Below are 27,982 nucleotides of genomic sequence, written 5' to 3'. Positions count from 1 at the left end.
CCGATGTTGACGTCTCAAAGCATACGTCAATGAGTATTGATCGCTTTCTCGACAATTTAAGTCACAGTCCCGCATCCTTGAAAGATTTTTCTTGCAGCGGTGGGCTATTTAAATCCACTCCCGCATACGGAGGCTTAGTCAGCTAATCCGCGCTCGGAAAATCCACCGCTAAAGCGCACTGGCGGACATTTTGGGAGGGTCAATGGGCGAGCGGTGCGATGAAATATTTTGAAAATTCAGCAAGCGAAGCCAGTTTCACTTAGCATCGTGAAATGCGGTAGACATGCCAATCGCGTAGACACACCAAAAAGTCTCAAGAAGAACCTGAAAAGACAGAATGTCAGCCATTTTGATTCAAAGTGAACTTTTTAGGCTCATTTGGCCAATTCCAGGAGTTATGGTAAGTGGAATTATGATAAACTCCAGGCCTGTTCCACATTCATTTTCCTGGTTACGTCACCTGTTGCTGGGTAGAATTTGTGGGGCACCATTATTTGTGCCCCAGCCATCCATTTTCTACAGCGCTCGTCCTCCTTTAGTGACGTTCTCTTCTCTTCTAGCAAAGATCAGTTTGGAGGAATCCGCATTAAACTTCCACTTCCTGTATGAATCAACTTTTTTTTTTCCTCGCGGATTAATACCAAGAAGCGTTGGCCTCACAGTTCTGAGGTCCCGGGGTTCAATCCCGGACCCGCCTATGTTGAGTTTGCATGTTCTCCCCTGTGCCTGTGTGGGTTTCCTCCGGGCACTCCGGTTTCCTCCCACATTCCAAAAAACATGCAACATTAATTGGACACTCTAAATTGCTGCTAGGTGTGATTGTTGATGCCATCCTCGTGAGGATAAGCGGTGAAGAAAATGATGGATGGATTAATACCAAGATGTGCCTTATTTTTTTCTGCCTACTTTGTGATAAACTAAATTTGGATCTCCGCCGTGCTCCACACTAATGTACTCATTGGTCTCCATGGTAACCGTCTATCATTTTCCAGGACTCAAAATGGCTGCCCGTTGGTCCTTCGTGACTACCGCAGATGAAGTGTAATGAATGTTGTGCAGTTTACGTTGTTTATTCGATGATCTTTTCTAAGCACTCTGCCACCACATACAGTAGTTTGTCACAATATATATGAAAAAGAAAAAATACATAAATAAAGTTGCCTTTTTTTTAACCATATTCTTTGTCATTTTGGCAAACAAGTCCTTCGGGTTGTCTTCAAGTCAGCTTGTTAGCAGCTGGAGTTCTCTCGCTTCAGCTCCAAAGCAGTCTGAAAGGCAGTCACAAGTGGTTATAAAATACAAATAGATATTCATGTACGTTAACTTGTACCGACTGTATTAGGTAGGCCTACAATGTTCCTTATCCTAGTCACAATTTGACTCAAGATTTTATTTTAATCTCTCCAAGTTATCTGAAAAAGTTCATTTATGCTCCTTCTGAAATGAGCTCAGTCCAACAGAAAAGTGCTGCTGTAGCGCCATCTTCTGGCGACTATAGAAAATCTGAAGACTATTTGGGGTTTGTTTTTTATTATTGAAGTATACCGATTGAGGGCGGCACGGTGGGTCAGCTGGTAAAGGGTTGGCCTCACAGTTCTGAGGACCCAGGTTCGATCCCGCCCCACCAGTGTGGAGTTTGCATGTTCTCTCCGTGCCTGTGTGGGTTTTCTTTGGGTGGGCACTCCGGTTCCCTCCCACATTCCAAAAACATGCAACATTAATTGGATACTCTAAATTGCCCACAGGTGTGATTGTGAGTGCGACTGTTGTCTGTCTAGATGTGCCCTGCGATTGGCCGGCGACCAGTTCAGGGTGTACCCTGCCTCCTGCCCGTTGACAGCTGCGATAGGCTCCAGCACATTCTGCGTCCCTCATGAGGATAAGTGGCAAAAGAAAATGGATTGATGGATATACTGATTACAAAGGTTCCTGCGGCGTCTACCTGCAAGTCGTGATCCGTCAGCCGTACTTGCGGGTCTCGTGGATTCCCCTTGTCGGGTGAGGGGCTTTGCGTTGATCTTGTCTTGGTGAGCTGGGCCAGGGCGTCCTGCACCGAGGTCAGCTTACCCTGCGATCGTGCAACCGACACGCTCGGATTAATGCACACGGGGCTATATGTTCCACATCCCGCCGTCAGAGATGATAATGTGCAATTAATATACTTTTTTTTTTTTTTGACTAGTGGTCACTCACATTTGAAAAATGTACTGGTATGGTCCCTGTCAATTCAACTCCTGCTCGTGCATCGAGATGAAGAATACAAAAATCAAAATCGATAAGCCATGTGGCGCCCTCCAGGCGAAAGAACATCTAAATGTATGTCCATACACACTTTGGGTTGGTGTGATACATAACGCTGAAATTACGGCTGTAGAGCCCACCTGTGCGAGGATCGCCCGCTTCCTCTCCCAGCGAGGGAACACGTTGGTGAAGGTCAAAGGCTCGCAGCCCTCCAAGATGAGGTAGGCGTGTGGCGGGCGTCTCGGGTTGACTTCTGTGACACAAAGAGAGGAAGAGAAAGAGAGAGAGGAACGTTTAATTCCAACAACCTTCGTTGCGTAGTGTGGCAGGGCTTTACCTTTGCAGTACTGCAGCGTCGTCTCCATGGCGCACTTCCTCTCGTTGCGCCAGCCTTCCGTCTGATCCTCCGCCGGGTCGCGCTGCCACAGGTACACTTCGAAGCGGTTGTCCAGCAGGAACTGGGCTGAGGGAAGGAAACTTAAGAATCAAGCGCTGATGACAAATAAAAAAAATGCCCGAATGCTAAGTGAACAACGATCCTGAGGTGTTGGGTCTCTGTTTGAGAAATTGACGCGTCTCCTCTCACCAGGCGATGGTGCGGCGTACAGGCTCTCCTGGTCGAAAGGCATGGCCGCCACAAGGCCCGGCAGCCGCGAAGGACCGCGCAGCTCCTCGGTCCGGAAGCTGCCAGAAGAGGCGCTCAGGTGGAAGAGGCGTGGTGTGAAGTTATATTTACCAGGATCTGGTGGACAGCAAGTGTTTGGAATTCATAAAACGCGTATCACATATGTCTGTGGTTTTCAAAATGAGGGGTGGGAGGGGTGTATTTTTTTATAGCCCCCCCCTCCCCACTTGACGATCTTTCAATCCTCCCTGTTTCCAATTTGACTACGGTATGGCAACCTGATGTACAGTGGTACCTGAATGATATAATAATATGGCAATGTAGTGAAGTGACATAATAAATCTCTTCATATAATAGCACAATGAAGGAGGAACTTAACGATGTACCGTAATTTACGGCCTATAAACTGCGACTTTTTTCACATGCTTTCAACACTGCGGTTTATGCAGTGATGCGGCTAATTTGTGCATTTTTTTCTAACGGCCGCAAGCGGGGCACTCGAGCGGGAAAAGGTAAGCGTGAGACGGGTGAAATATATGCCCCGAGGAAGTGACTTTTACCAGTTACCGGTTTTACCAGCACCTACCGGCCCTGTTAGCACTGCGCTAGCGCGTTACTGCTGTGTCTCAGTGATTTTTACAAGCATGATTTTTTTTAACTGGCCCTGTTAGCGCGGTGCTAGCATCAGTGTGCGCGGAGGTGCTAGCGCCACCACGTTAGCAGCATAAGGATTAGCGTTAAACTCTCTGTCTCCTGCCTTTCTTTGTAAATGTCTTGTGTTTCAATGTCGGTTTCAATGTGGGCACTTGTGGCTTTTACACAGGTACGGCTTATTTATGTACCAAATGGTATTTCCTTTACAAATGTACTGGGTGAGGCTTATAACCAGCTGCGCCCTGTAGGCCGGGAATTATGGTAATAACAGTTGTGTAGGGACTTAACTCCTGATCTCATTGACACAAACCTACGTTCACGATGTATTAATGTCGTACCTTGCAGCATGCAGTCATAGGCCTTCCTGTCCATGAGTCCCAGCGCCGCCCAGAAATCTGCGGGCTCTGAGCCTTCCTCTACCACATGGATCTTCACCGGATTGCTTTTACGCAGACCCAGTTCTACCGGGCACCTGTCGGACATGTACACGAGCACTTGTCAAACCTTAAATACGTCCACCTGACATACAATCGAAGGAGAACATGAAAGTCACCCTTGAGTGAGGTGCTCTGCGGCCCTCTTGGCAACTTCCCTGCAGCTAGCCAGAGCTTTACATCCGGTCCAGAGGTACAGCGACCCCTGCTGGCCGTTTATTAGGACCAGGGAGCCTCTGGAGCGTAACGAGGCGCAGCAGCATTCCACCTCCATCAGCGAGCCCTCGTCCGGGAGCTCCCCTCGGACGGCAAACAGGCGCCACGTGCCTGCTTGCGTCGCTGCAATATAAACAAACATAATCAAAATTAATTCAATCATTATAAAATAACTAAATAACGACAGTACATATTCAATTTTCAGCACCTGTATTAGAAGAGTAGGCCTCTCTGTGGCCTTTATGAATAACCAGACCTCCCTTGAAGAGTTGCAGGAAAGATGGCGGCTCCTTTCCTTCATGAACCACAACCTTGAGCGACAACAAAAGAAGATTTTGACAGTTTGTAGTTGGTCAGGAGACAATACTTGCTATGTAGTTTGCGACAATGAAAAGCAATAACGTCACGTTGTTTTAATGAGGTTGCCGCGTTACCTGTGATTCTTCATTGCCGTTAATCCCAATGGAAAGAAACGCAGCAGTGTCCCGTCCGCTCACGTCGGAGTGACGTCCCCGCCACAGGAAAAAAGCTGTGCCGTCTCGACCGCGGGCCCTGTCGCTGTAAGTCCAGCGAACCACGTACGAGTCTCCCTCGTGAAGCTGTCCCGCGTTCTCCAGTGGGACCTCGCAGTCGCCGAACTCGTGGACGTGCCACGTGTCCACTCCCGTGGTCCTCGGGCCGCCGGCCCTCTGGGTGTCCACGCCGGCCAGCGTGTTACTCGAAGCCGTCTCGCCCGACACGAGGGCCCTGGCGTCGCAGGGCATCAGGGGGTAACATGGTAGGGTCTCTGAGAAGGACTGTGGAAGATGTAAAAAAAAAAAAAAAATGGGAAAAGGTGAAGGTTACTATTATTATATTATAAAAGTTGTACACAATGAAACCGTACTATACACAGGTTTATGATGATTATTATGATATTGTAGTTAAAAAACAAACAACTGTAATCCACCATAATTAAAGTTGTACATAACTGTGACACAGGCTATTTTCATCACATTTAATGTTCTGTGCACCATTAATTTAACATTTACATAATTTATGTTCGATACAACTCCTTATGTTCTCTACAAAGCCAGAGTATCATGCCTATAAACATTCTAAAATAGATACCGTAATGAAAAATAGATATAACATGATTCACTTCAATGTCTATCCGAAAAAATAAATATGAGCGGAGAGTGGAGCATCCATCCGCAAAGGAAGTCTCATTCGACATCAGAGTGGTCCCCATATTGGCTGGATCTTCTGTCCGTGATGTCACACTGGGACATTCGCTATTGAAAACATGCTATGGCTCCTACTCTGGGAGGCGAAAACGCCCCTTCTGACACGGAAGCTCTTTTCGAAGAAGAGAACATCTCACAACCGAGTGAAGTTACCGGGGCAATATTACCCGATCGTTTCGAGCCATATTTAGATGATATGCGGATCACGGCCAAACCGCATGTGGCCAAACCACCTTCGCGAGGCGGTGATAAAAACAATGCCGCCCGCGAGCAACAACGACGCCGCAGCCAAACCAGGACCCGTCCGATCCACTTCCGCGGCGGAGATGAGCCACCACGGCCAGGCGCCACGACAAGGCCGGCGGCGATCCACAAAGTATCCTGACGTCACTTCCTGCTTCTTCTCGAAAACAAATCCCTCGAGTGCATTTTCATGGTGGGAGTGACAAAAAGCCATATACGTAAAAATCATGTTTTGTGGTGAAAAAAAACACTGGGGCCATTCTGGCTGCTGTTTTTTCATTAATAACAGATTAAAAAGCATCCATTTCATGACAGTGGAGCTTTAACCATTTGTGCATCAACTGTTCTGTACAACACTAATGCACCATTTTAACACCAGGTACAGTATCATCATCATTTTTAATGTTCTCTACAAGTTAAGTTGCACAAACCTGCATCTCCTGGACCACCCCATTCTCATCTCTTCTTGCCGTCCAGTCTGCGAACTTGTCTTTGAACAGAGCCGTCTCGTTGCTTTCTGAGATGACGCCAAAGAGAGCCCAGGTGGGACGCCCCTCGCCCATCCTGGAGAAATTCACAAAATCAACTCGTTAATGCGTAAACTAGCCTGCTTGTGCAATTGGAATTGTGCAACAGGTTCGCTCTCTTTGTTATACAGCTGCGTGTCGACGGCGCGGCGGGTGGGATCCATCGGGTTGACGCGGCAATTCCTGTAGTCGTAGGCCCCGAGCCACACCTGCCGACTCAGTTGGAGCGCCACCTTCTGGCGGTCGGCCGGGACGTCTTTCCCGAGCCACAGGTACACCTCGGCGCCAAAGTCAAACACGAGCGCCTGGATGCACATAAACGCAGGACGCAGCTCACGTTGACAGTGACTTGGCAATGCTGTAATTCAACAATTCTCAGGGTTTTAATTTTTAATATCATTGCAAGCCACTGTAACTTTATACACACAGCTCAAACATGAACATTCGATTTCAGAAAATAAACTAAAAACTGTACCTCAGTGGAGTCCAGCATGGAGACACAAGGCATGGAGGCCCAGGCTTGCTCGTGGGGAACCAGTCTGTTGTCCAGCATCTTGTAGACACAGTTGGACTCCACAAGGGCGCGTTCGTACAACTCATCCTCCTCCGCTCCACCAGCTCCTGTTTAGAGGCAGCAGCATACGCAAAATTCAGTCAACTGCCGGGATGACGGAGGATCATGCAAGATGTTACAAATGGAATGTACCATTCATGTCTGACTAGCTGACAAAAGACCAACCACCTGTCATATAGAGCTCGTGCACCTACGTCACCGAAGTCACGAGAAAGGCCATATTGATGGTCTAACAGAGTTCAATGCTAAGTCGGTTGGAGATGACACGAAAATACATCTTATAACACGAAGCCCAGAGTTTCGTCCGATACCGTTAAACATGTAGAGGGTGATAATAAACGAAGGTACGTGGAAAAATGAGAGACACTTGGCATTGAGGACCCATATTTAATGCCGAAGTCGATGTTTTCCCCGATAAGAAATTGGACTGTTGGAGAACTGGATCGACACATGGATCTGGTGAGTAAGTCGGCGAGATTTACACGAAAAAGTCTGGAAGCGTAGAAAAGTCTGGACGCATATAAATAGTTGCTGGATCTGTTCTCAACGGGGAGATGGCTTGTGAATGCGGAAGTGTGTTCGGCTACACGTTAACCTTTGCCGGAATGTATCGATCTTTTCAGCTAGTATTCAATACAAATACCAATATTTAAATGAATGACCCCTGGTTTTACACAAACTCGCATTCATTAACTATGATTGGAAGAAAAAAAAGAGGACAAGCGACTTGGCTCCTCCGTAGTGTTTCCCAAGAAGTATTTATAATGCCAAATTGGCTCGTTTGAGAACAATGCGTTTAAAAAAAAAAAAAAAAAAAAAGACGGAGTCGGCTCCTCCATACACGGAGCGTGTTGCGGCCACACGTTAAACTTCGGTAAACCTCTCCGTGGCAGACATGTTTTTTTAAATATGCATTGTTCTCAAATGAGTCCAATGCATATTTAAAAAAAGAAAATAAACCGCTGGGATTGGCTTCAGCGCCTGTACACAGAAGCGTGTTGCGGCCACACATTAACCTACGTAAACCTCCGTGTGACCGACGGTTTATTTTCTTTTTTTTAAATACACATTGGACCCATTTGAGAACAATGCATCTTAAAAAAAATAAAATCATAAAATCACAAGATTATGTGGATCTGCACCAAATTTTAACAAATAACCTATCCAAATAAACGAAGTAGCTAACGATCCAGATGTTCTCAAAACGTAACCACTTTTCTAGCATTATTTGAGTCTGGTGGAAAAAAACGAAAAAAAACCTCCCCAACCCCTGTAAGGTGTCCTTCCTCCCAGAATGTTCCAGAAGTCCGCAGCCAGGCTGCCGTCGCAGTTCAGCCCCTCTTCCAGGTGGACGACACAAGTGGCGTTACAGCCCAGCTCCTTGCTACTTTGGATGAAAGATGCCAACTCTGAAGCCTGCGGTACAAAGGGTGGATTGTTATTCGTATTGGTATGTTCTGAACTCCTGTTTCTCCAGGGTTTGAAAATTGAGTGTAATTCTTGTGGGTAGGTACAGCAATCCCATGAATTGACTTCCCCCATTGCTGTTCATAATTCCGTGGAGAAAAGGATGCCAAAGGACTACTTTTCTATTAGACAAGACTTTAGCTCACAGGTGTCAAACTCAAGGCCCGGGGCCAGATCCGTCCCACCGCAGGATTTTGTGTGGCCCACTAAGGCAAATTACGAGTATCAACTTCCGTGATTTGTGTTCAAATCTGTCCCAAAATTCCAAATTGTCATGTCGTAAATGAAAACGTTGTTTGCCCAAACATCAGCAATCCCTTGATTTCTGATTCCAAAACTGACTCATAAATTTCATGTGTAAATATGATGAGGTGGTTAAAGATTTTCATGGTTTCACAGTCTCAACAGCCCTCTGAGGAAAATCGTAACTACAACATGGCCCGCGACAAAAATGAGCTAAAGCACCCCAGCTTTAGCTGGTCAAATAGAACCCCCAACCCTCACTTCAACACAGTTCCATGGACAAGATGGAGTAGCGAGTCACAACTGTGTGCTGGAACACCGTACTTTGGCCCTCTCTTTGTCGTTCGCTGACTGTCCGCTCCACAGGATGCAGTCCTCTGCGGTAACCAACAGGTAGCAGTCGCCACTGTTCAAGGAGCTGGCTGAGGGGCGGGCCAGGCGGACCTGGACGCGCTGCCTTCCTGCCGGTGCACCACCAGTCAGTTCGATGTTTGGGATGCAGATGCAGACCAAGAGGATGTGAGCTGACCTTTGATGAAAAGCAGCATAGGGCTGTTGAAGGGTGGATGAATCTCTTGAGGATTCTGAGAGGTGCTGACGGAATCCACCCCAGAAGAATTCTTACAATCTAGGGGGTGGATATAAAACTTGAGGTGAGACTCTAGAGAGCAAAACAGAACCTAGTAAGCGCTCACTCTTCTCAGTTTGGACCCTCTCCTCGGCGGCTGAGTTGAGCCCCATGAAATCCTGCCGGACGTCCACACGGGCGGCCAGAGCCCGTAGAGGGTTTCGGGATCCCTGAGTACGCCGGGACGGGCGCACGGAACGCCGGTGCTCTGCCACCGCCGACGTCAGCCTGCCAACACACATTCAGCGCGAAAGAATATTCTTTTATTTTTGTGATTTTTCTGAAACGTCGAGGGGTAACTGTGTTTAACTTGCTCACATGGGGGTACTGGTCTGGGAGAAAATGTCCAGGTCTTGTCCTGCCTCTGAGGGGGCTCCACAGGGTGGGCCGGTGTACAAACCGTTCTCAGGTGTCACCTCTTTCTGGTTAACTCCTGAGGACAAAGCACTAGAACTTTACAATGTGCACACTGAAGCCAGATGTGTAGTTTTAGAGATTTGAGAGCATTTTAGATGTTCGCCAGTATTTCCAGAACAGGAACAGCAGTGAACTCAAGACAAAGGGAATCATTCGTGTGAAATGACGTTAGGAAAATCACATTTCTGAGGCATCATAGACATGGCTACTGAGTTTTATGCTGCCCGGCGTTGAGGCCTGAATTTTCAAAGTAACTGTCATATATAAGTCCTCGGTCGGAAAAGGGCGGCGTGCCCTCTTCGGGTCGTGGATGAGATCCTTCCCCAAGTGGAAGAGTTCAAGTATCTTTGGGGTCTTGTTCAAGAGTGAGGGAGATCGACAGACGGATCGGTGCAGCGTCTCCAGTGATGCAGATTTGGTGTCGTTCCGTTGTGGTAAAGAGGGAGCTCAATCTAGCAGTCGATCTACGTTCCTACCCTCACCTATGGGCATGAGCTGTGGGTCGTGACCAAAAGAACAAGATCCTGGATACAAGAAATTAGTTTCCTCCGCAGGGTGTCCGGGGTCTCTCTTCGAGATAGAGTGAGGAGCTCAGTCATCCGGGAGAGGGCTCAGTGTCGAGCCGCTGCTCCTCTGCATTGAGAGGAGCCAGATGAAGTGGCTGGGGCATCTGATCCGGACGCCTCCCTGGTGAGGTGTTCTGTGCATGTCCCACCGGAAAGAGACCCCGAGAACGACCGAGGACACGCTGGAGAGACTATGTCTCTCGGCTGGCTTGGGAACGCCTCGGGATCCCTCTGGAAGAGCTGGAAGAAGTGGCTGGGGAAAGGGAAGTCTAAGTATCCCTGGTGAAGCTACTTCGGAAAACCGGTAGCTAATGGATGGATGGATGGATGTCATATATAAGACTCTGAACCAAGTTACATTTTGAATGAACACCTTACAATTGGTGAAGATTTGGTGGGGTGGGCGGGGTTGAGGCTCAAAATGCCGATTACCGGTAATCTGACACACGAATAACAACAATGAAGGAATTCTACAGATTGTGCCTTGTTCACAAATGTCTTCTCTCACCTTCAAGTGAGCATGTTTGACCTTCGACCTTGTGGCTGTTGTTCTCACAGGCGTTATTGCTGTCGAATTGTGAACATTCAACATCTACCCAGACAAAAACAAAAACAAGATCAGATACAAAAGATTTAGGGAATGTTTAAATGTGAACTCACTTGTCATTTCTTGCGCCGTGATCAGCTGAGCCCACTCATGTTTGTCTTCGTCAGCCTGCACAGACTCAATCAATGTATTTGTTAGGATGAGAACGAGCCCAACTATCAAAAATACAACATTTCAGAGTTTTTACCTTCTGTTTCCACTGTGGTGGACTCGGGTTCTTTGTCGGAGACAGCACCTCTTGTGCCTCGAAGGACTGATTGGTCTGTAATTGAAATAAGGACAACTTTATAACCCTTTCAAACAATGAATATTTAAACATGTGGTGGAGCAACACATAAACAGACAATAGCGCAATACCATAATTTCCTGCCTATAAACCGTGACTTTTTTTGTACATCCTTTCAACCCTGTGGTTTATGCAGTGATGCAGCTAATTTGTGCATTTTTTTTCTATTTGCTGCAAGGGGGCACTCGAGCGGAAAAGGTAAGAGTGAGACCGAGGAACATATGTGCCAAGGAAGTGACTTTTACCGGTATATATTTTTTTTAACCGGCCCTGTTAGCGCTGCGCTCGCGTTAGTGCTGTGGTAGCGTGTTGCGGCTGTGTTACTGCCGTGTCTCAGTGATTTTTACCGGTATGTTTTTTTTTTTTTTTTTAACCAGCCTCGTTTGTGCTACCGTGTTGTTGCTATGTTAAGCTAAGCTAAGGTATTAAAACTTTGAAAACTCTTTCTGTGTACCATCTTTCTTTGTAAATATATCGTGTTTCAATGCGGGTTTCAATGTGGGCACTTGCGGTTTTTACACAGGTGCGGCTTTTGGATATACCAAATGGTATTTCCATTCCAAATGTACTGGGTGAGGCTTATAACCAGGTCCACTCTGTGGGCCGGAAATTACAGTACTTAGAGGGAAATGTGCCGAGTGGATTGTGCCGAGTCACTAAGAGTCTTGGGGAATCATCTTCGTTTATCTGTATGACTGTAATATTCTGCCCCCTGGAAGCCACGCCGAGTCCGCCAGGAGCAGCACAATGAATCAAATTGAAGCATTAAAGGATGATGTACAAGCATTTTAATTTTTTTGCATTCTATTTCATTACTCTGTTTTAATAAAGTCCAGTGTTATAAAGTACTACATTCCTTATTAAAAAACACAAAAGTCATTGTTTATGGAGTTAGGCTAGAATGGATTCATGGGATTTTCATTCATTTGAATGGGAAAACTGTGCAATAGCATTTAAATGAATCATAAAGTGCACCTTTTTTAAATATATTAGCACAATATTCATTATCAAACTTTGCATAAAGTTACAGTGCCTTACAATAATAATGTATAAAAGTTTGGCCTTATTTTTTATTAACACTTGAGCCTCCAATATTACATTATTTCCATGTTGGGCAATGTGATGGTACTTGGGGAGCCACGTAATGTTTTGAGGTGGTACTTGGTGGTGTAAAATGTTTGAGAATCACTGCGTTCCATGAATTTTTTTTTCTTTTCATGTTGATTTTTCATAATCAAATTAAAAACTGCTGAGGTATTCAACCATGCCGCCATTACCTGGTTGAAGCACATAACATACTGAGGCGTTCTGCTCAAATAGACCGACGCATAGACTGGATCCTGTAGATAGAACGAGACATGAGATGAAGACATTAAAGGTTAAAGGTCAATTATTAATCTTATTTAACACTCACCCAACAATGCGGCTTCTCTCCATAGTTTTCTCCCTAAAACAAACACATTCAGTTGACGAAAACGCAGCAAAAATAGTCAAGGACGTGGTACTGAAATTGTGTTTTAGGTTGAATACCGGTTCACTGTAGTTCAATTAAAGCAGCAGAAACCTGCTAACTGCTACTTTTTGGCAAAACGTTGCAAAAATCACCAAATATTGGAGTCTGCGAACTGATATTTGACACTTCTTGCCTTACTAGCGTTGCCATTAATCACGTGGTGGGCTTCAGCGTCGCCATTCACCGGAACGACAGGAACGTAGCCTGGTGTATCACCGTCTTCATTTTGGCGCCTTTTAGGAAAAAAATAACAGAATGTAGAGTCACATATGACATAATCGGAGGGGATTTTCATGGGAATTTTTTACACTGGAAAAGTATCAAATACAGGACGTAACTTTCCTATGTAGTTCTAGTTGGATGTTGTCTGAAATATTTTATCTCATCTAATTAAATGATGAAGTCTCCAAATAATGCTCATATAGCGGCATATCTCAACAAATTACAATATGGTGGTTATTTTTAATTACGACAGTAGTTCAAGCAGATATATTTTTGCTGCTCAAACATGTAGCTACAGTATGTGTCGCCATAAGGAAGCTCCTAGACGAAATATCAACCATTTTTCCATGCCGCACAAGTGCTGACTAATTTAATAATTGACATCTGAGCGAAGTTCGATTTCAGCGCATTCAATAGAGAGGAAAGAAATGCTTGATTTTTCAAACTTTTTCTTCTGGGATGTGTCAAATATAGATAATTATTTTCAATTTACAAGGCGGCACGGTGCATCAGCTGGTAAAGCGTTGGCCTCACAGTTCGGAGGTCCCGGGTTCAATCCCGGACCCGCCTGTGCAGAGTTTGCATGTTCTCTCCGTGCCTGCGTGGGTTTTCTCCGGGCACTCCGGTTTCCTCCCACAACATTAATTGGATACTCTAAATTGCCCCTAGGTGTGATTGTGAGTGTGGCTGTTTGTCTCCACGTGCCCTGCGATTGGCTGGCAACCAGTTCAGGGTGTATCCAGCTTCCTGCTCGTTGACTGCTGGGATAGGCTCCGGCACTTTACGTGACCGTCGTGAGGATAAGCGGCAAAGAAAACGGTTGGATGGATTTTTAATTTACAAGTACTTTGAATTGTATAGGAACTTTGTGGACACCATCCGATGTGTATCCGAGTTTCTATTTTAAATTGGACTACTGCAACAAATAAACTTCATGGGTAAATTCTAGTGAGACGTGTATGTTCTAGTATTTATTCCGACCTGCCACTATGTGTCGACAGCACGTGCGTCGGCGTGCAGGCGATGGTCTCCCGCCTGCCCCGAGCCCTCTGCCTCCACGGGGCGGCCACCCGGGCGCCACCGCCCTCCCGCCTCCCGATCGGCGCAGTCCCCGCGTCTCCGCGCGAACTGGCACCGTTCCCTATCACTCCGGAAAGCCCGCCGTGCTCCGAGTGGCTCCTCTTCAGGATCCCTCGGAGGCCGGGCTCCGAGTCGCAGCGCTGCATGGGCTGATCGGGAACCGCTGGGCTGATGTCGGGTTTGGAGCGGGAGAGGCGCAGCTCGCTGGGCTTCAGGTTGACGGACGAGGCCTGCTGCCTGTCGCACAGATGGGAGGACAAAGACAAGGCGGGGAGCTGCACGGGGCCTTTCTCCAGCTGAACAAAAACACATTAAAGCTCATAGTTATGATTCATCGCAACATGTTTCCATTTCAATGGAGAAATTAATTTGCGATACGACTGATTTGAGTTACGAGAATGGTCACGGAACAACAGCCAACTCATAAAATAAGGCACCGCCGTCTGTCACTTACCAGGCTGACTTCCTCCACCGTGATGGGCTGCGTGCGATAGCGGGCGCCCTTCTGCCTCCGCCTTTCCGGGGCCCCGTCGGCACTCGGCCCCTCGGGCAGGGAGAGTTTATTAAAAAGAGCCAACTTCTCGCTCACACTAAGCTTGCAGCCCTCGTCGTCGGCCTCCGCCGGTTCCTCCTGGGGAGGGCACGCCTCCTCTGGTGCGGACGGTGGGGAACTGCACACCACAAATACAACACAAGTCTTAACGGGAAGAATAATGAAGGAGTAATGTTGAGTATAGTCAGACATTTATTGTCAATTAAGATCATGCATGTCTTTCTTGATGTGGGAGAGTCAGGACCACAGCCAAAAGAAAAAAAGCAACAATTATGCTATTATAGAAATTGTAATTTCATGCAGAAAAAATGGGAAGAAAAAAGTTATAACGTAATGAGAAAAGTCAGTTTGAAAAAAAAAAAATCAAATGCAAAAATAATAACAAAAAAAAAGATTTACATTGCCCAAGAAAGAAAGTGGGAAAAGTGCATTTTATTGGGGAAAGAAAATCTTTTGACAAGAATAAAGTCATACATTTTCAATTGTTATGGGAAAAAAAATTCTCGATAAAAAGGAAAAAAATCTTAATAGAAATCTTTTTTTTTAGTTATTATGTTACAAGCAATTTAAATTATGTTAGAAGAATAAAAAAAATATTTGTTTTCAGGAAAAAAAGTAACATTTTTTTCCATGGAAAAAGTTGTCATTTTATCTATTTTCTTAGCCGCTTAACCTCAAGAGGGTCGCGGGGAGTGCTGGAGCCTATCTCAGCTGTCAAAGGGTAGGAGGCGGGGTACACCCTGAACTGGTCACCAGCCAATCGCAGGGCACATAGAGACAGACAAAAGCCGCAACCACAATCACACCTATGGGCAATTTAGAGTGTCCAATTAAGGTTGCGTGTTTATGGGATGTTGGAGGCTTAGAACTGTGAGGCCAATGCTTTACCAGCTGAGCCCATTGTCAATTTACAGAATTTAAAATCAAATACACACAAAAAAAACAAAGTAAAACAACTTCATTCTTGTATGATTCCAACTTTTTCTCTTATATAGTGCATGTGTATATATATACATATATAATATATTTCACCTGACAGCCACCATCTCCTCACAGGTGACCGGCTGGGTGAGGAAGCGATGGTCGTTGCCCCGCCGCTGCCTGCGCTCGTGGCAGACGCTTCCGGATCGAGGCTTGAGGAAAGCCGAGGCCTCGGGGGCGGCCGTCTTTTCCAGCTCCTGCGCGGAAACATATCGAGTGTAAGATTACGACAGGTTTGATCGGCAGGTCCTATAAAGTCACAAAGAAGAGCGCAAAAATGGTTGCTCTATTTGCGATGGGTGGCAAGCTGGAGTTGAAGCAGTTGGCAAGCAGGGCATCGAGCGTAGAGTAACACGAGTCGGGCCGCGTTGGGTTACTCCCCCACGGCCCACCTCCACTAATAATAACCCGGTTACTGTGGTTGTCAATGGCAACGCAATGTTTGGCGCATTTTCGCCTCGGCGGCTACGGCCGAGCGTGAAATGAGGTAGCAGAAGCTGCTTTTGCGTCGGACTAAGAGGTGGAATTGAGGACAACACCTGTCGAGCAACATCACATCCTTCAACAGCGACGCCGTCTGCATCGTCACAAGCGCATGTCTGGACGGGAGCAGCTGGCGCGACAACTGCTGGAAGATTACAATTCGCCATACATCGCAACTCCCGAGCATTGCCTTGTTTTTCGCAGACACGAGCTGTCGTTCAGCCAATTTTTTTCTTTGACTTGGGGAAAATCATGTGAGATACAAGCGCTGTACAATGGCAATGAACTCAAATCACTTCGAAACAAGCAGCACTTTGGCAGATAGTGAACATTTTTACAAAAAAAAAGAATTTAGACTGTTTACTGCCACTCTCAGTTGAGGTTTATAGTCAAACTCCATGTTGTGTATTTCAAACAACTTAAAGCTTAGCTTAATGAAACCGAGCTAGTACCTAGCTTAATGCTAACACATAAACAACAATGATGGGCTAACGAATAGCATTGGTATCACCGTAACCTTGTGGAGTTGACTGTGTAGTGGACTAAATTCAAATTTAATAGGAATCGGGAGAAAATTTCCAGGACATTTGACTCTGGAGAAACCCTGGAAATGGACAAAATGACTCTAAGATGGCTGTGTCAAACCAAAATGGAAGACTTCCTTCGTGTTTTTAAGCATGCCTTTTTGAAACTTGTTTGTGGGCCTCCTCGCGATAGACACACCGACCACATTTAAAAGTGGAATTCCGGCGGTTTGTATTAACGATGTATCCAATCGGTCATGTCGTACGTACTGTATCTTGACAATGTGATGTTAATCCTCTGTCATTTAATGGTGTTTTGAGAAGATTTTTTAATCGGCAATTCCGAATTTTCATGGGTGCCGCCATTTTGGAGAGTCACATGACCTCCGTGCCCGGATGTGACGTATTACGTGCCGCAACAAATGCTGGATTACGACGGGACACAGTTATGGGCAGTGCTGATTTCTCTGATTTATCCTCATCTGATGAAGAAATAGCAGTATCGGTTGATCTCGAAGACGGAGGAATATTTCCATAAATATTTGAACCTGTGGCTATAAATAATGTTGAATATTCTGATGGTTCTTCAGACGGGAATGACGTGGAGTCTGACAACTCGAAGGCCAACGCGCGGGACATAACTGCGTAAACTCGCGGCCCGCCGCCCGTGCTATTTCGTCATTCCCATCCGAAGAACCATCTGAATATTCAACATTAATTACAGCCACACGTTCAAATCTGTATGGACGTATTCCTCCGTCTTCCCGATCAACCAATGCTGCTATTTCTTCATCACATGAGGATAAATCTGAGAAATCGGCAATGTGCATAAATGGTGTCCCATGTAATCGACCCTTTGGTGCGGCACCTCATACATCACATCAGCGCACGTAGGTCATGTGACTCGCCAAAATGACCCGCCCATGAAAATTCGAAATTCCCTATAAAGGTCTTCTCAAATCACCATTAAATGAGAAAGGATTCACATCACATTTTCAAGGTACAGTACATGTGACATGACGGATTGGATACATTTTTAATCCAAACCGCCGGAATTCCCATTTCGGGAGCTAAGTTAACTAACTTTAAGGGCTGCATTTTTTTTTTTTAACTCCAGATAGATGCAAACTAAAATTGTCATGAAAATTACCCAAAAATTCATTTTAAATCTAGGTTGAAAACTTTTCTTTTTTTCCCCATGCTTTTTAGAATATATATCTATATATATATATATATATATAGATAGATATATATAAGTATTGATCATATTAATTGCATTGTATGTGGTTTTAACTGTTTGTTTCTCTTTGTTTTCCTCGTGTATGAAATGCACTGTACAAATAAATTTGCCCTGCTTTGCTAAAATGGCTGACTTTCCAACTTTTTGGGGATAGCTGGTTGAGATTTTCATTCCCCCCCCCCCCCCCCCTTTCTGGACATTACTTCTTGAGACTTTTTTCGTGGGTTTACTCAAGATCGTCATGCAGAATTTGACATGAAGTGGTGAGATTATTGGATGGCCGCGGTTCTGGCGAGCTGCGTTCGATGAGGATTTAGAATGAAACGACACGGGGGGCGACCTCTATTAATAAGATTGTGACGGCACACAAGAATGCGCTGTCCACAGCGCCGGGGGGAGGTTTATGAATAGCGGTGAGTGTCCGCTTTCAGAGACAAAAGTGACTCACTTTAAATAAAGACATCTTGGCCGCCACGCTCATCTGTGCTCGTTCGTCTGTTTTCACGTCGGCTGCGGGACAAGGAAAACAACGGTTGAGGCTCATGTGCACCTTGTACGCAGTACAGTGGTACCTCGGTTTTCAAACGTCTCTGTTTTCGTACAAATCAGTTTTCGAACGGAAATTTTGAGATTGTTTTGCTTTATTCGAACACCCTGACCTGCTGACCCACAACAATTTGTTATTGTGCTTTCGAACGCACTCCCGAAAAAAACCTTGAAACGACGTAACGCGCGTGACGCAACCGGTTGACACTCCTCTGCGCACTGACGTGTCACGGTAGTGACATTTTTTTCTTCCAATTGAGCAGAATGTTGCAGAGCGCTGAAAAATTTCAATGACGTTGTTATGAGGCACTTCAGGAAGGTGCTCAAAAGACGACAGAAACAGTCGACATGAGATTCTTTCTTTGTTAAAAAGGGGCGAGTCACCCCCACCAAAGACATTTGAAACAGTTGTTTTGCATTGATTTTTTCTTTTGTTCCATTAACCCTGCTTCTAGTTGCAAGTTAAATTTTTGTACACGTTGTGTACTTTCTGTGCAAATAAAAAAACATTTTGTCTGTTTTTCCCCCCTCATTATTTCTTCTTTAAAGTTATTCTGCACTGTTGTTAATAAAAAAAAAGGTTTACAAGGTTGGGGGCAATGCACTCCCAGCCTAGCGTACTCTACTGCTAAAGCATACATTTTAATCAAAAAATAAATATATTTCTTAAATGATTTAATTATATAAAGTATTTAAACTATACATGTATTTGTACTATGCAGTTTATTATCAGGAAAACCTAAAAAAATGCTTTAAAGAAATTATTTTTTTAGGCTTGGAACGCATTGTTTCATTTTCCATTCATTGTAATGGGAAAACACGCTTCGGTTTTTGAACGTTTCGGTTTTCAACCGGCCTTCTGGAACGGATTGTGTTTGAGAACTGAGGCACCACTGTATATCCAATTCATTCAATAAACATTCATAGGAGGGCTTCAGGTTTGTTTTCTTGTGGTTTCCACAACTATTTGACATACTTTAATACTCATTTATTTTAAACCTCAACTTCAAATGCCTGCCACATCTTTCCAATTTTATCATCAAATGTGGCCTTTAAGCACAAAGGTTTGCTCCCCCCCAAACAAATACAATGTAAATACCATCCTTTTGGTCCCCCAAGTGTCAGTAATGACAATTCAGCGGGATTTACCTTCAGACGTTTCCTTTTCCTTCGCCTCCGCCAGCCTAGAAGAGACCACAAAATCACGTAAAATGCCACAAGGAGAATAACTTTGCGATCTCTCCCTGAGCTCCGCTTACCAGCCGCTCTCTTCCACCTCATTAGCCGTGACGGGCTGAGTCCTGAAGCGCTCGCCGGTCTTGCGGGCTCCGCCTGGCCCGCCGGGAAAGTAACGCCGGGTGCGGCGACGGGGCCCGTCCGACGCGGGGTTCAAGGTCAGGTCCAGAGAGGACGTGGCTCGTGTTCCATCATCTGCGCACCTAACACATCGACAGGTGCACGGCGTTTACAGCATTAGCTTCGTGACCTCCTAGCAGGACACTTCAGTTTAGTACTGTCCAAATCCGAGAAAGGATCCCAGCCAATTTTGGACTCCCCGTGCACTTGCCCGACTTCAGTGCATGCAGCTGGAGTTTCGTACCCACTCAGTGATGTTGTGAATGTGAGGTTGAACAGTTGCGCTCTACATGTGCATTTGTATTTCAAATCATCGTTCCCCATTGAAATATATGGGAATGCCGTTAATCCGTTTCAACCTCACCCACTCCTCCCAAAATTGGAATGTTTTCCATCCATCCATACATTTTCTTAGCCACTTATCCTCACGGGGGTCGCGGCAAACAGCCGCACTCACAATCCCACCTAGGGGCAATTTAGAGTGTCCAATTAATTAATGTGTTTTTTTAATAACAAAAATAGCACTTTGCTCAGTCAAAACAAAAATTGGCAGAACAACGGCTAATACCATGGAAAAAGTCATTCGTTGGGTCACTTGTATCTCAAGGCAGCACTGTCCTCGGTTGGCCAGCTAAAAGAATGGAGCAGGCTACGTGTTGGTTAAATAGACAAGCGTTTGTTTGTTTTGTTTTTTCTTTCTCCATTTTTTTTCCTTGTGTGTGATGACACCACAGAACGATAGAACCAGACCATACAACAGGAAATAGAAACTTGCACATTATAGGAAAGGGTCTGGATATAGTAACATTAATATCAGTTATGTTCAAAAATTCATTTGAAAAAGCATGTCATAACAGAAATAGTGCATAGATAAAATCATAAAGGCCAATGACGAGCACTAAACTGACGACAAAATCTTGTCAATAATTTAAGTTATGTCTGGCTTCTTCAAAGGGTGAGTAGTTTTACTGTATTTGTGTCTTATTCTACAGAGGGTCACTTTGACACTTGTATGACATGTTTACCCTTGAGGTAATAAAGGATATAAGATGTAAAACTAGTGCCACGGCGCTTACAATTTTTCCACCTCGGCTCCGTTTCCCGCGTGCTGTAGAAGGGCACTCCTCAGCTGGCCCACGGAAACGCGAGTGCGGAGCTGCTGTTGCTGCTCCGTTGTGTCCTCGGACTCCTGCCTGCAGCGTCAAGAAAGAGTTAGGGTGCAACAAAACATGTTATGCAGTACGGTATGTATTGTTAAAAAAACAAAAAACAAAAAAAGCATTCAGCCCGAGTGTGTGTGTGTGTTGGGGGGGGGGGGGGTTAATGTAGGTCACAATGAATGACACCTCTGAGTTTTGTTGAGAAAACAAATGTGCAGAACTATCAAAAAATGTGAAGCAAATCGAGTATAACTTACCACTGTCATCTAAAACTCACATAAGACATTTGGCCTTATGGAGTTGGCTTTAATGAAGTGGTTGTCAAACTTGCAATTAAAAAAAAAAGATAAAGTGCTTCACAATTTAGCAGTGCCCAACTGTCTAGTGTACCTGGTTGAAATTTGGTAGCAGGTGGACCACTGAGTTTAAAAAAAAAAAAAAAAAAGACTGGATGACTCATTGGCAACCAAAATTGAAGTCCATCCGCCATCTTGATACTCCCAAAACAACCATGTCGACCTGTGGGTTAATCCCCAGTGTTGTGGCTGTGAGAAAACATTCCACAGTTAAGTTAGAAAGATTTACTTTGACACTGTTAAAGTTTGTTTGTAAAGTGTTTTTTATTTTCTGATGAGCTTAATTCACTTGAACAAAGTTTTGTTTACAGTTGTTGTCGTTCACTGTTCACTCACTGCTTCACATTTATAGGCTGACGTTTTTTTTTTGCGAAAAAGCGACGTAAATAGTTTCCCAAACTTCATCAGTGGATAAGCAAGAAAATACATTTTCTGTGAAATTTTTTGAAGAATTTCATCATACAGAACTCTGCAAATTGAATTTGATTTTCAAATGCGAGGAAACAAGTTTACATTGTCTGTCTGAAATAGGATGTCGCAGAGACAACAAATGAACAATGCATTTAGCATGTATTTTCCCATTGAGAGTCCTTATTTCCAAACATATATCGAACTGATTGACAAAAATGCTTAGTTTTTTTCTATGGTATGATGACAGTGGTTCACAGCGTATTTTGGGAAAGTTAACATGTCACGGAAATCGGGCCCTAGGTAATATTAGTTAGCCCATAAAAATTAAGCAAGGAAGCTGGTGTAAACAAGTTGTGTGAAAAAAAAAACACTCATGAGTGGCAATACCACTGTAACTTTCACTCAATGAAAAATGTTTCTCCGTTTGCAATCAAGCCTGGTGGCTGTCACGCCCCCAAGACCCACAAACCCATCATGATTGGTAGGTCCGCCAGCCCCGCACACAATGTTGTAAAAATGCCGTTCATATAAAACTTCAGGACCACACAATCATTTAAATGTTTTCGTAAGGTGGGGGCCAAAAAATATCTTTGGGCCGCAAATAGCCCGCGGGCCGCCAGTTTGAGACCTCCGCTTTAGCGGGTCCTAGTATATTTGTCAGTGTATTACGACTATACACTCTATTTAAAAACATTCCATGCTGGAATCGACTGACATTATAATTCATTTAAGTACGGAAAATTGATTTGAAATAAGTAAATTGAGAAAACTGACTGTCAAGTCGCACGACCAAATTGTATGTTGCTAAATTTGTGGGGTCCTACATTGGATAAGCATGTTTACTACATGAAATATGAAGAATTTCAAACCAGTCGCTGCACATCAGTTTTTTGTTTTTCTCTCAACAGTCACAACTCACCCTGTCGGGCAGGTGGATCCCTGGGAAGCGTCCGATCCATTCGGAACACCGTACGGCTTGCCGTTGTCATTTCGGGAATCGGGGTCTCGCGCCTCCTCCTCGTCGCTGGCCCGTCGGGGGTCTAAACACTCTTCCGTGTACCCGAAACGCTCGGCCAGCTCCCGCCTCCTCTCCGCCTTGTAGCGAGCGATGCGCACCGACCGAGGCTCCAGGACCAGGTCCTCCATTGCGTCCCCGGGATTCGTCGCTTCAGCTCTAAAACATGGCCGTGGAGGATTTTCGGGGTCCTACGAGAGGACTAAAGCTGAAATTTGACTGCATCCCACATGTAGCTCTCCTGTCTCTCTCACTCTCTTCTGTAAACTGAGCCTCAGAAGCAGCCAAGCTGGAATCTCCCATTGCACTGAAAGGCAACACCACTCCGGGCTCATGACTCTGCAGGTCTTTTCCGCCAAACTTTGAGTAACTTAATCTCGTGGCTCCTAAACACAGCGCAAGCACTATTATCACCTTCCTCTGGTGCACTTCCAAGCTTAGCAAGCCACGGAAAAAGGCCGCTACAACTAAAATTGGGTTATATAAGATTTGCACTGGTTAGATGTATGTTTTGGGTCTTTGTTTCTCGTTCACACAGTGAAGAAAGTAAGTATTGGAACACCCTGCTGTATTGCAAGAGAAAACATGGATGGGTCTGAAATTTTCATCGTAGGTTCATGTCCACTGTAAGAGAGATTATCTTAAAAGAAAAATCCAGAAATCACAATGTATGATTTTTTTTAACGATTTATTTGTGATACAGCTGCAAATAAGTATTTGAACACCTGTTCATCAGCTAGAATTCTGACCTTAAAAGACGTGTTAGTCCACCTTTAAAAGTCCACCTCCACTCCATGTATGATCCTGAATCAGATGCACCTGTGTCAGGTCGCTAGCTGGATAAAGATACCTGTCCACCCCATACAATCACTAAGACTCAAACTTGTAACATGGTCAAAACCAAAGAGCTGTCCAAAGACACCAGAAACAAAATTGGACAACTCCACACAACTGGAAAGGGCTACGGAGAAATTGCCGAGCAGCTTGGTGAAAAAAGGTCCAATCAGTAGAAAATGGAAGAAGCTAAACATGACGGTCAATCTCAATCGGAGTGGAGCCCCATGCAAGATTCCAGATCGTGGGGTCTCAATGATCCTTAGAAAGGTGAGGAATCAGCCCAGGACTGCACGACAGGACTTGGTCAATGACCTGAAAAGAGCTGGGACCACCGTTTCCAAGGTGACTGTTGGTAATTCACTAAGACGTCATGGTTTGAAATCATGCTTGGCACAGAAGGTTCCTCTGCTTAAACCAGGACATGTCAAGGCCCGTTTTAAGTTTGCCAATGACCATTTGGATGATACAGAGGAGTCATGGGAGAAGGTTTTGTGGTCATATGAGACCAAAATGGAACTTTTTGGTCATATTTCCACTAACCGTGTTTGGAGGAAGACGAATGATGAGTTCCATCCCAAGAACACCATCCCTACTGTGAAGCAGGGGGGTGGTAGCATCATGCTTTGGGGGTGTTTTTCTGCACATGGGACAGGACGACTGTACTGTATGAAGGAGAGGATGACCGCGGCCATGTATTGTGAAATTTTGAGAACCAACCTCTTTCCCTCAGTCAGAACATTGAAGATGGACCGTGGCCGGGACTTTAAACATGACAATGACCTGAAGCACACAGCCAGGAAAAACAAGGAGCGGCTCTGTAAGAAGCATATCAGGGTTCTGGCGTGGCCTCGCTAGTCTCCAACATAGCAGGGTGTTCAAATACTTATTTTCGTCACTGTAAAATGTTGTCCAAGGCAAGTTAAAGCAAACGGGTTCAATTTCAATTAGAAGCCCACAGAAAGTTACTTCTGGAACAGGCACAAGAACAGTCAGATGGAGAAAAATGAAGGGAAATCCTACGTGAGGACTGTGACAGTGAAGAGGACATAATCTTAAATTATATATTTTAAAACACAACCAAGTCATCTGATATATTTTTGAGTCGTCTGTGTGACTATTTAGTCCTCTGAGGGGAATATTATGGAGTTAATAAATATTATCCAGGGTGGGCCCCTTTTGGCATTTTACAATTGTTCTTCTTAAATTGTAAGACCAATGTCTAGGAACTCTTAGTTTAGTTCTTGGACTTCCAAAAAGTAGATAAAACCAGCAAATTACCCACTATTTAGGAACTACTTCCTCCAATCCAAACACACAACAGTCCTCCAAAAGTTCCTACTTGTAGGGTTTATTTGTCTCCCCACAACCAGGGAAAACAATGAACTAGTGTTGTATTTAAAAGGGATTAAAGAGCATTAGTGTGAAAGCGCCCTGATCATAAACTAATATTTCCTTGTTATTTACGCGGAACTCAACGTGTTTGATTTAGAACACGTTTCACAGCAACGGGCTCAAAACACCACCGAGGGCTGAGACTCTAATCCACATCATAAATAACGGCGATCCAACACTTTGTATATCTGCGTATGTGTGTGTGTACTTCCCCAAACTGTGGCCGTCAGCATTCCTAATATTTCAGCCGCCCCGCACGTCGCACAATAGAACAAAAGAGGCATGAGCCGCGGACTTAGCAGCCCGACCAGCTAAAGCTTCTGTTTGGACCATAATTCGCAAAATGTATAGTTATTATTGATGATAACAATAGTACATAATGGAGCGCTTTTCCGTGTGAAACGCATTATACGAGTCAAGCGTGAAAAGAACGTCCATGTGCTGGAGACATAAAGGGAAGCTATTAATCGGTCGTCATGGAGATGACAGTGTGACCCACCCGCCGCTCCCCTCGTGTGAACGCAGTACAAAGTTCAAGCGTCCATCGTCGCCCTTACACCCCCCGTGGTGGCCTTTGCAGCTACGGTAGAAGCGCGAGTGGGCAAAAGGTCACGTGACCAGCTGAGGGAACGTCGACAGGAGAAAAGGGGACATACGGGAACAACAAAATCAATATTTACACAAATTCTGAAACTCCTGTATGCCAAATGCCATGAATTAAAAATATTGAATTGATTTATCTTGGCTGCGGTTGACCCCGCGACCATCGTGAGGATAAGTGGCAAAGAAAATGGATGGATGGATTTATGTTGGTATTATTTTACTGTTCCATTTTTTTTTATTATGATTGCATTGTAATTCAATTGCTTGTAGTTTGTTTTATTCGATCTTATATAAAGCATTTTTTTTTTACAGCTGAAGTAGTTAAACTGTTCTATAAATATATATTTGAGTACCATTTATTAACAGTAAACTTCTACTGCAGTTAAAAAAATGCATTAGTGGAGTGTTATTGTTACAATTTATATAGCATTTAACTTATGTTGTATATTGTACTTGTATAAGTAAGAATATCAGAAAGACACTTAAATAATACAGTTGATAAAAAAATTGTGATGCTCAAATTTTTTCAGTTTTTCTATACTTCGTTGTACTGACACAGTTGTTATAATGTACAATAAACGCTTTTTAACACTCAAATGACTTAAATAAAGCTATAAGGCACAGGTGTCAAACTCAAGGCCTGGGGGCCAGATCCAGCCCACCACATGATTTTATGTGGCCCGCGAAGCCAAATCTTGAGTGTCAATTTCAATTATTCTTGTAAAAAAAATTTTACAAAAATTTAAATTTGTCATTGCATCACTATTGATAAAATTGAGATATTCCAAGCATTTTTGTGTGTTACCAAACGCGAATAGTTGAAAAAAACATTACCCCTGATTTCTGATTCCGAAAGTAGATAATAAACCGATGCTGTAAATACGATGAGACGATTAAAAAGTTGTATCGTTTCACAGTCATCACGGCCCTCTGAGGGAAACCAGAACCACAATGTGGCCCGTGAGAATAAAACGAGTTTGATACCCCTGCTATACGGTGATCTTAAACAAAACCTGTGAATTTAACGCAGGATTATTTTAGGATACGTTAAAGCAATAGCACAACAAAATCGGGTTTATAAACTATTAATGTGAATAACAAAACGGAATATTCCATTCTTAAATGACGTTTCCGTTGCTTTGCTCATAAGACCGCAAGTAGGTGACTTCATGGACGCTTCACTGACCGGTGAAAAACAGCGTCCATATTAATACAATGCCAAAAACACAACAGTCGTTTACATTCACAGCAATGGAGTCAAATTCGGAATGTGATACCCCACTACTCTAGTTTTTTTTTTTTTTATGAAAAAAAAAAAAAAAAAAAAAAACATACTTACAGGTATCCGGCAAGTCCAGGGGGGACAAGCTCCTCGCTCGGGCTAGCTAGCCCTTGACAGCTTGCTCCAAAAGTAGTCAGCCCTTCTCTAGGGGAGGTGGGCGGGGGGTTTACCGTCCACATGGAAGAAGAGTAAAAATAGAAGGATAACTCGTGGCGTGTCTATCCATATTTCCGTGAAATATGGGGAAAAAAATAGCTAAAGAAACCCAAATGACTACAATAGTTTAAGGCGGTCTGGTGAACAGTAGATGTTGGCCGATGGGTAGGCTGGTAAATAGGCTGTAAGTGGATGACTAAAATATTTGGTGGGTAGGGTGTAGTAAAATTCTTTTTTCCCCCACAAAAAATGTATATAGTGTACTAATTTACTAACTTCATTTATTTTCCACTGTTTTCTTTTTTTTTTAAATATAATCACTACTTTGCAGAAATAACCTCCTGTGGAGGTGGCCCCGAATCTAAACCAGGCAAAAAAATAAAAATAAAAAAGGATTATTGCAATAGATTAATAAAAAAATTAAATTAAATAAAATCTGCGGCACTATAACTAGGAAATAAAACGTTTGGCAACTAGATAAAAATGGCTCATGTGCTCTAACTTGACGACGTTGGGGGTGGTCGAAGTACTTCATCCTGCACAGCAGCGCCACCTCGCGGAGAAACTGGGGAGGGACGCCGTTGTGTGTTGCCCGAAGGAGGCTGCAGAACTGGAACTTCTTCACCGTTCGGGGGCGCTCTCTCCCAGCCAATTCTCTGTCCTCGCACACCTTGCCCAAAGAGCCTTGGCCCATCTCTGCCAGTAGCTCATAGAGCAGCGGACTTGCACCAACTTCCATCACCGCTGGAGTTCCAATCGTAAACATACAAAATAAACATACAGGGCGGTCGGACAAGGTGAATTCTATAAACTAATGAGTTTATAGAATGATCAAACTGCTTAAAGATGGCCGTGTAAAGCAACACATTAAAAAGAGACGCGGTAGTAGTTGCTGCCAAAGGTAAATCAAAGTAGTCAGCAAATTGGCCACGTTCAAAATGGCGCCCGTGTGTATTCATCTATGGTTGAATTAGCGCTGTATAAGGTTATGTAATTAAGCATTAAAGCCATGAAAATGTCTACATTTATACAATCTACACTTGAATTTTCACATGACGAGCTCAACAGGCTTGACCGATTAGCATGTTAGCTTGCCATCCACACAGCTCATTATTTAACTTAACTTTAACCACTTTACCTCAGAAAGAGGATTCAACTTCTTTTTCTTGCCGCTAACGGCCCCCCCCCAAAAAAATGTGGCAGAACCTCACAGACGAGCAACTAAAAGCTCAGTTAAGTATGCCTATCGAATTCTAAGATTGCTGCGTTCATGCGCACTACGGATATTATGTGAACGAACCACAATAAAAATAGGAAG

At 44.3% G+C, this 27,982-nt stretch overlaps 1 protein-coding gene across 8 annotated transcripts; it reads right to left on the bottom strand.

Moving 5' to 3' along the window:
• Positions 1–27,956, bottom strand: svilc (supervillin c). Of its 8 annotated transcripts, XM_061845968.1 has the most exons (34): positions 27,803–27,956; positions 27,167–27,408; positions 26,566–26,652; positions 22,299–22,585; positions 20,529–20,645; positions 19,356–19,535; positions 19,246–19,280; positions 17,999–18,060; positions 15,355–15,500; positions 14,224–14,440; positions 13,671–14,065; positions 12,601–12,700; positions 12,369–12,401; positions 12,232–12,294; positions 10,856–10,930; positions 10,722–10,785; positions 10,570–10,653; positions 9,397–9,511; positions 9,146–9,306; positions 8,980–9,078; positions 8,775–8,911; positions 8,009–8,156; positions 6,642–6,787; positions 6,296–6,471; positions 6,071–6,203; positions 4,605–4,967; positions 4,379–4,481; positions 4,074–4,293; positions 3,859–3,992; positions 2,828–2,983; positions 2,579–2,704; positions 2,382–2,494; positions 1,943–2,068; positions 1–1,268 (listed from the first exon to the last, which is right to left on the bottom strand). In XM_061845968.1, the coding sequence occupies exons 4-34, from the start codon at positions 22,523–22,525 to the stop codon at positions 1,230–1,232; spliced, it is 4,293 nt and encodes a 1,430-aa protein (XP_061701952.1). In that variant the 5' UTR covers positions 22,526–22,585; positions 26,566–26,652; positions 27,167–27,408; positions 27,803–27,956; the 3' UTR covers positions 1–1,229. The 8 variants fall into 8 exon arrangements, 7 of the variants coding, with proteins under 7 accessions (XP_061701952.1, XP_061701955.1, XP_061701953.1 ...); XM_061845971.1 differs by lacking the exon at positions 22,299–22,585 and having other exon boundaries at positions 26,566–27,408; XM_061845969.1 differs by lacking the exons at positions 27,167–27,408; positions 27,803–27,956 and having other exon boundaries at positions 26,566–26,702.
• Positions 27,957–27,982: the final 26 nt, after the last annotated feature.

The sequence above is a fragment of the Syngnathoides biaculeatus genome, chromosome 16, assembly GCF_019802595.1.
Source record: "Syngnathoides biaculeatus isolate LvHL_M chromosome 16, ASM1980259v1, whole genome shotgun sequence".
In the NCBI taxonomy this organism is placed as follows: domain Eukaryota; kingdom Metazoa; phylum Chordata; class Actinopteri; order Syngnathiformes; family Syngnathidae; genus Syngnathoides; species Syngnathoides biaculeatus.
This window is presented reverse-complemented; position numbering and strand designations above follow the sequence as displayed.

Bases quoted from the DNA above. Each gene is read 5' to 3' on its own strand.
- svilc (XM_061845968.1), bottom strand. From the start codon at position 22,525: ATGGAGGACCTGGTCCTGGAGCCTCGGTCGGTGCGCATCGCTCGCTAC. The intron at 10,654-10,721 runs GTGAGTTCACAT...TTGTCTGGGTAG, and splicing joins CACGGCGCAAGAAATGACAA to ATGTTGAATGTTCACAATTC. The intron at 2,495-2,578 runs GTAAAGCCCTGC...TTTGTGTCACAG, and splicing joins GACGCTGCAGTACTGCAAAG to AAGTCAACCCGAGACGCCCG.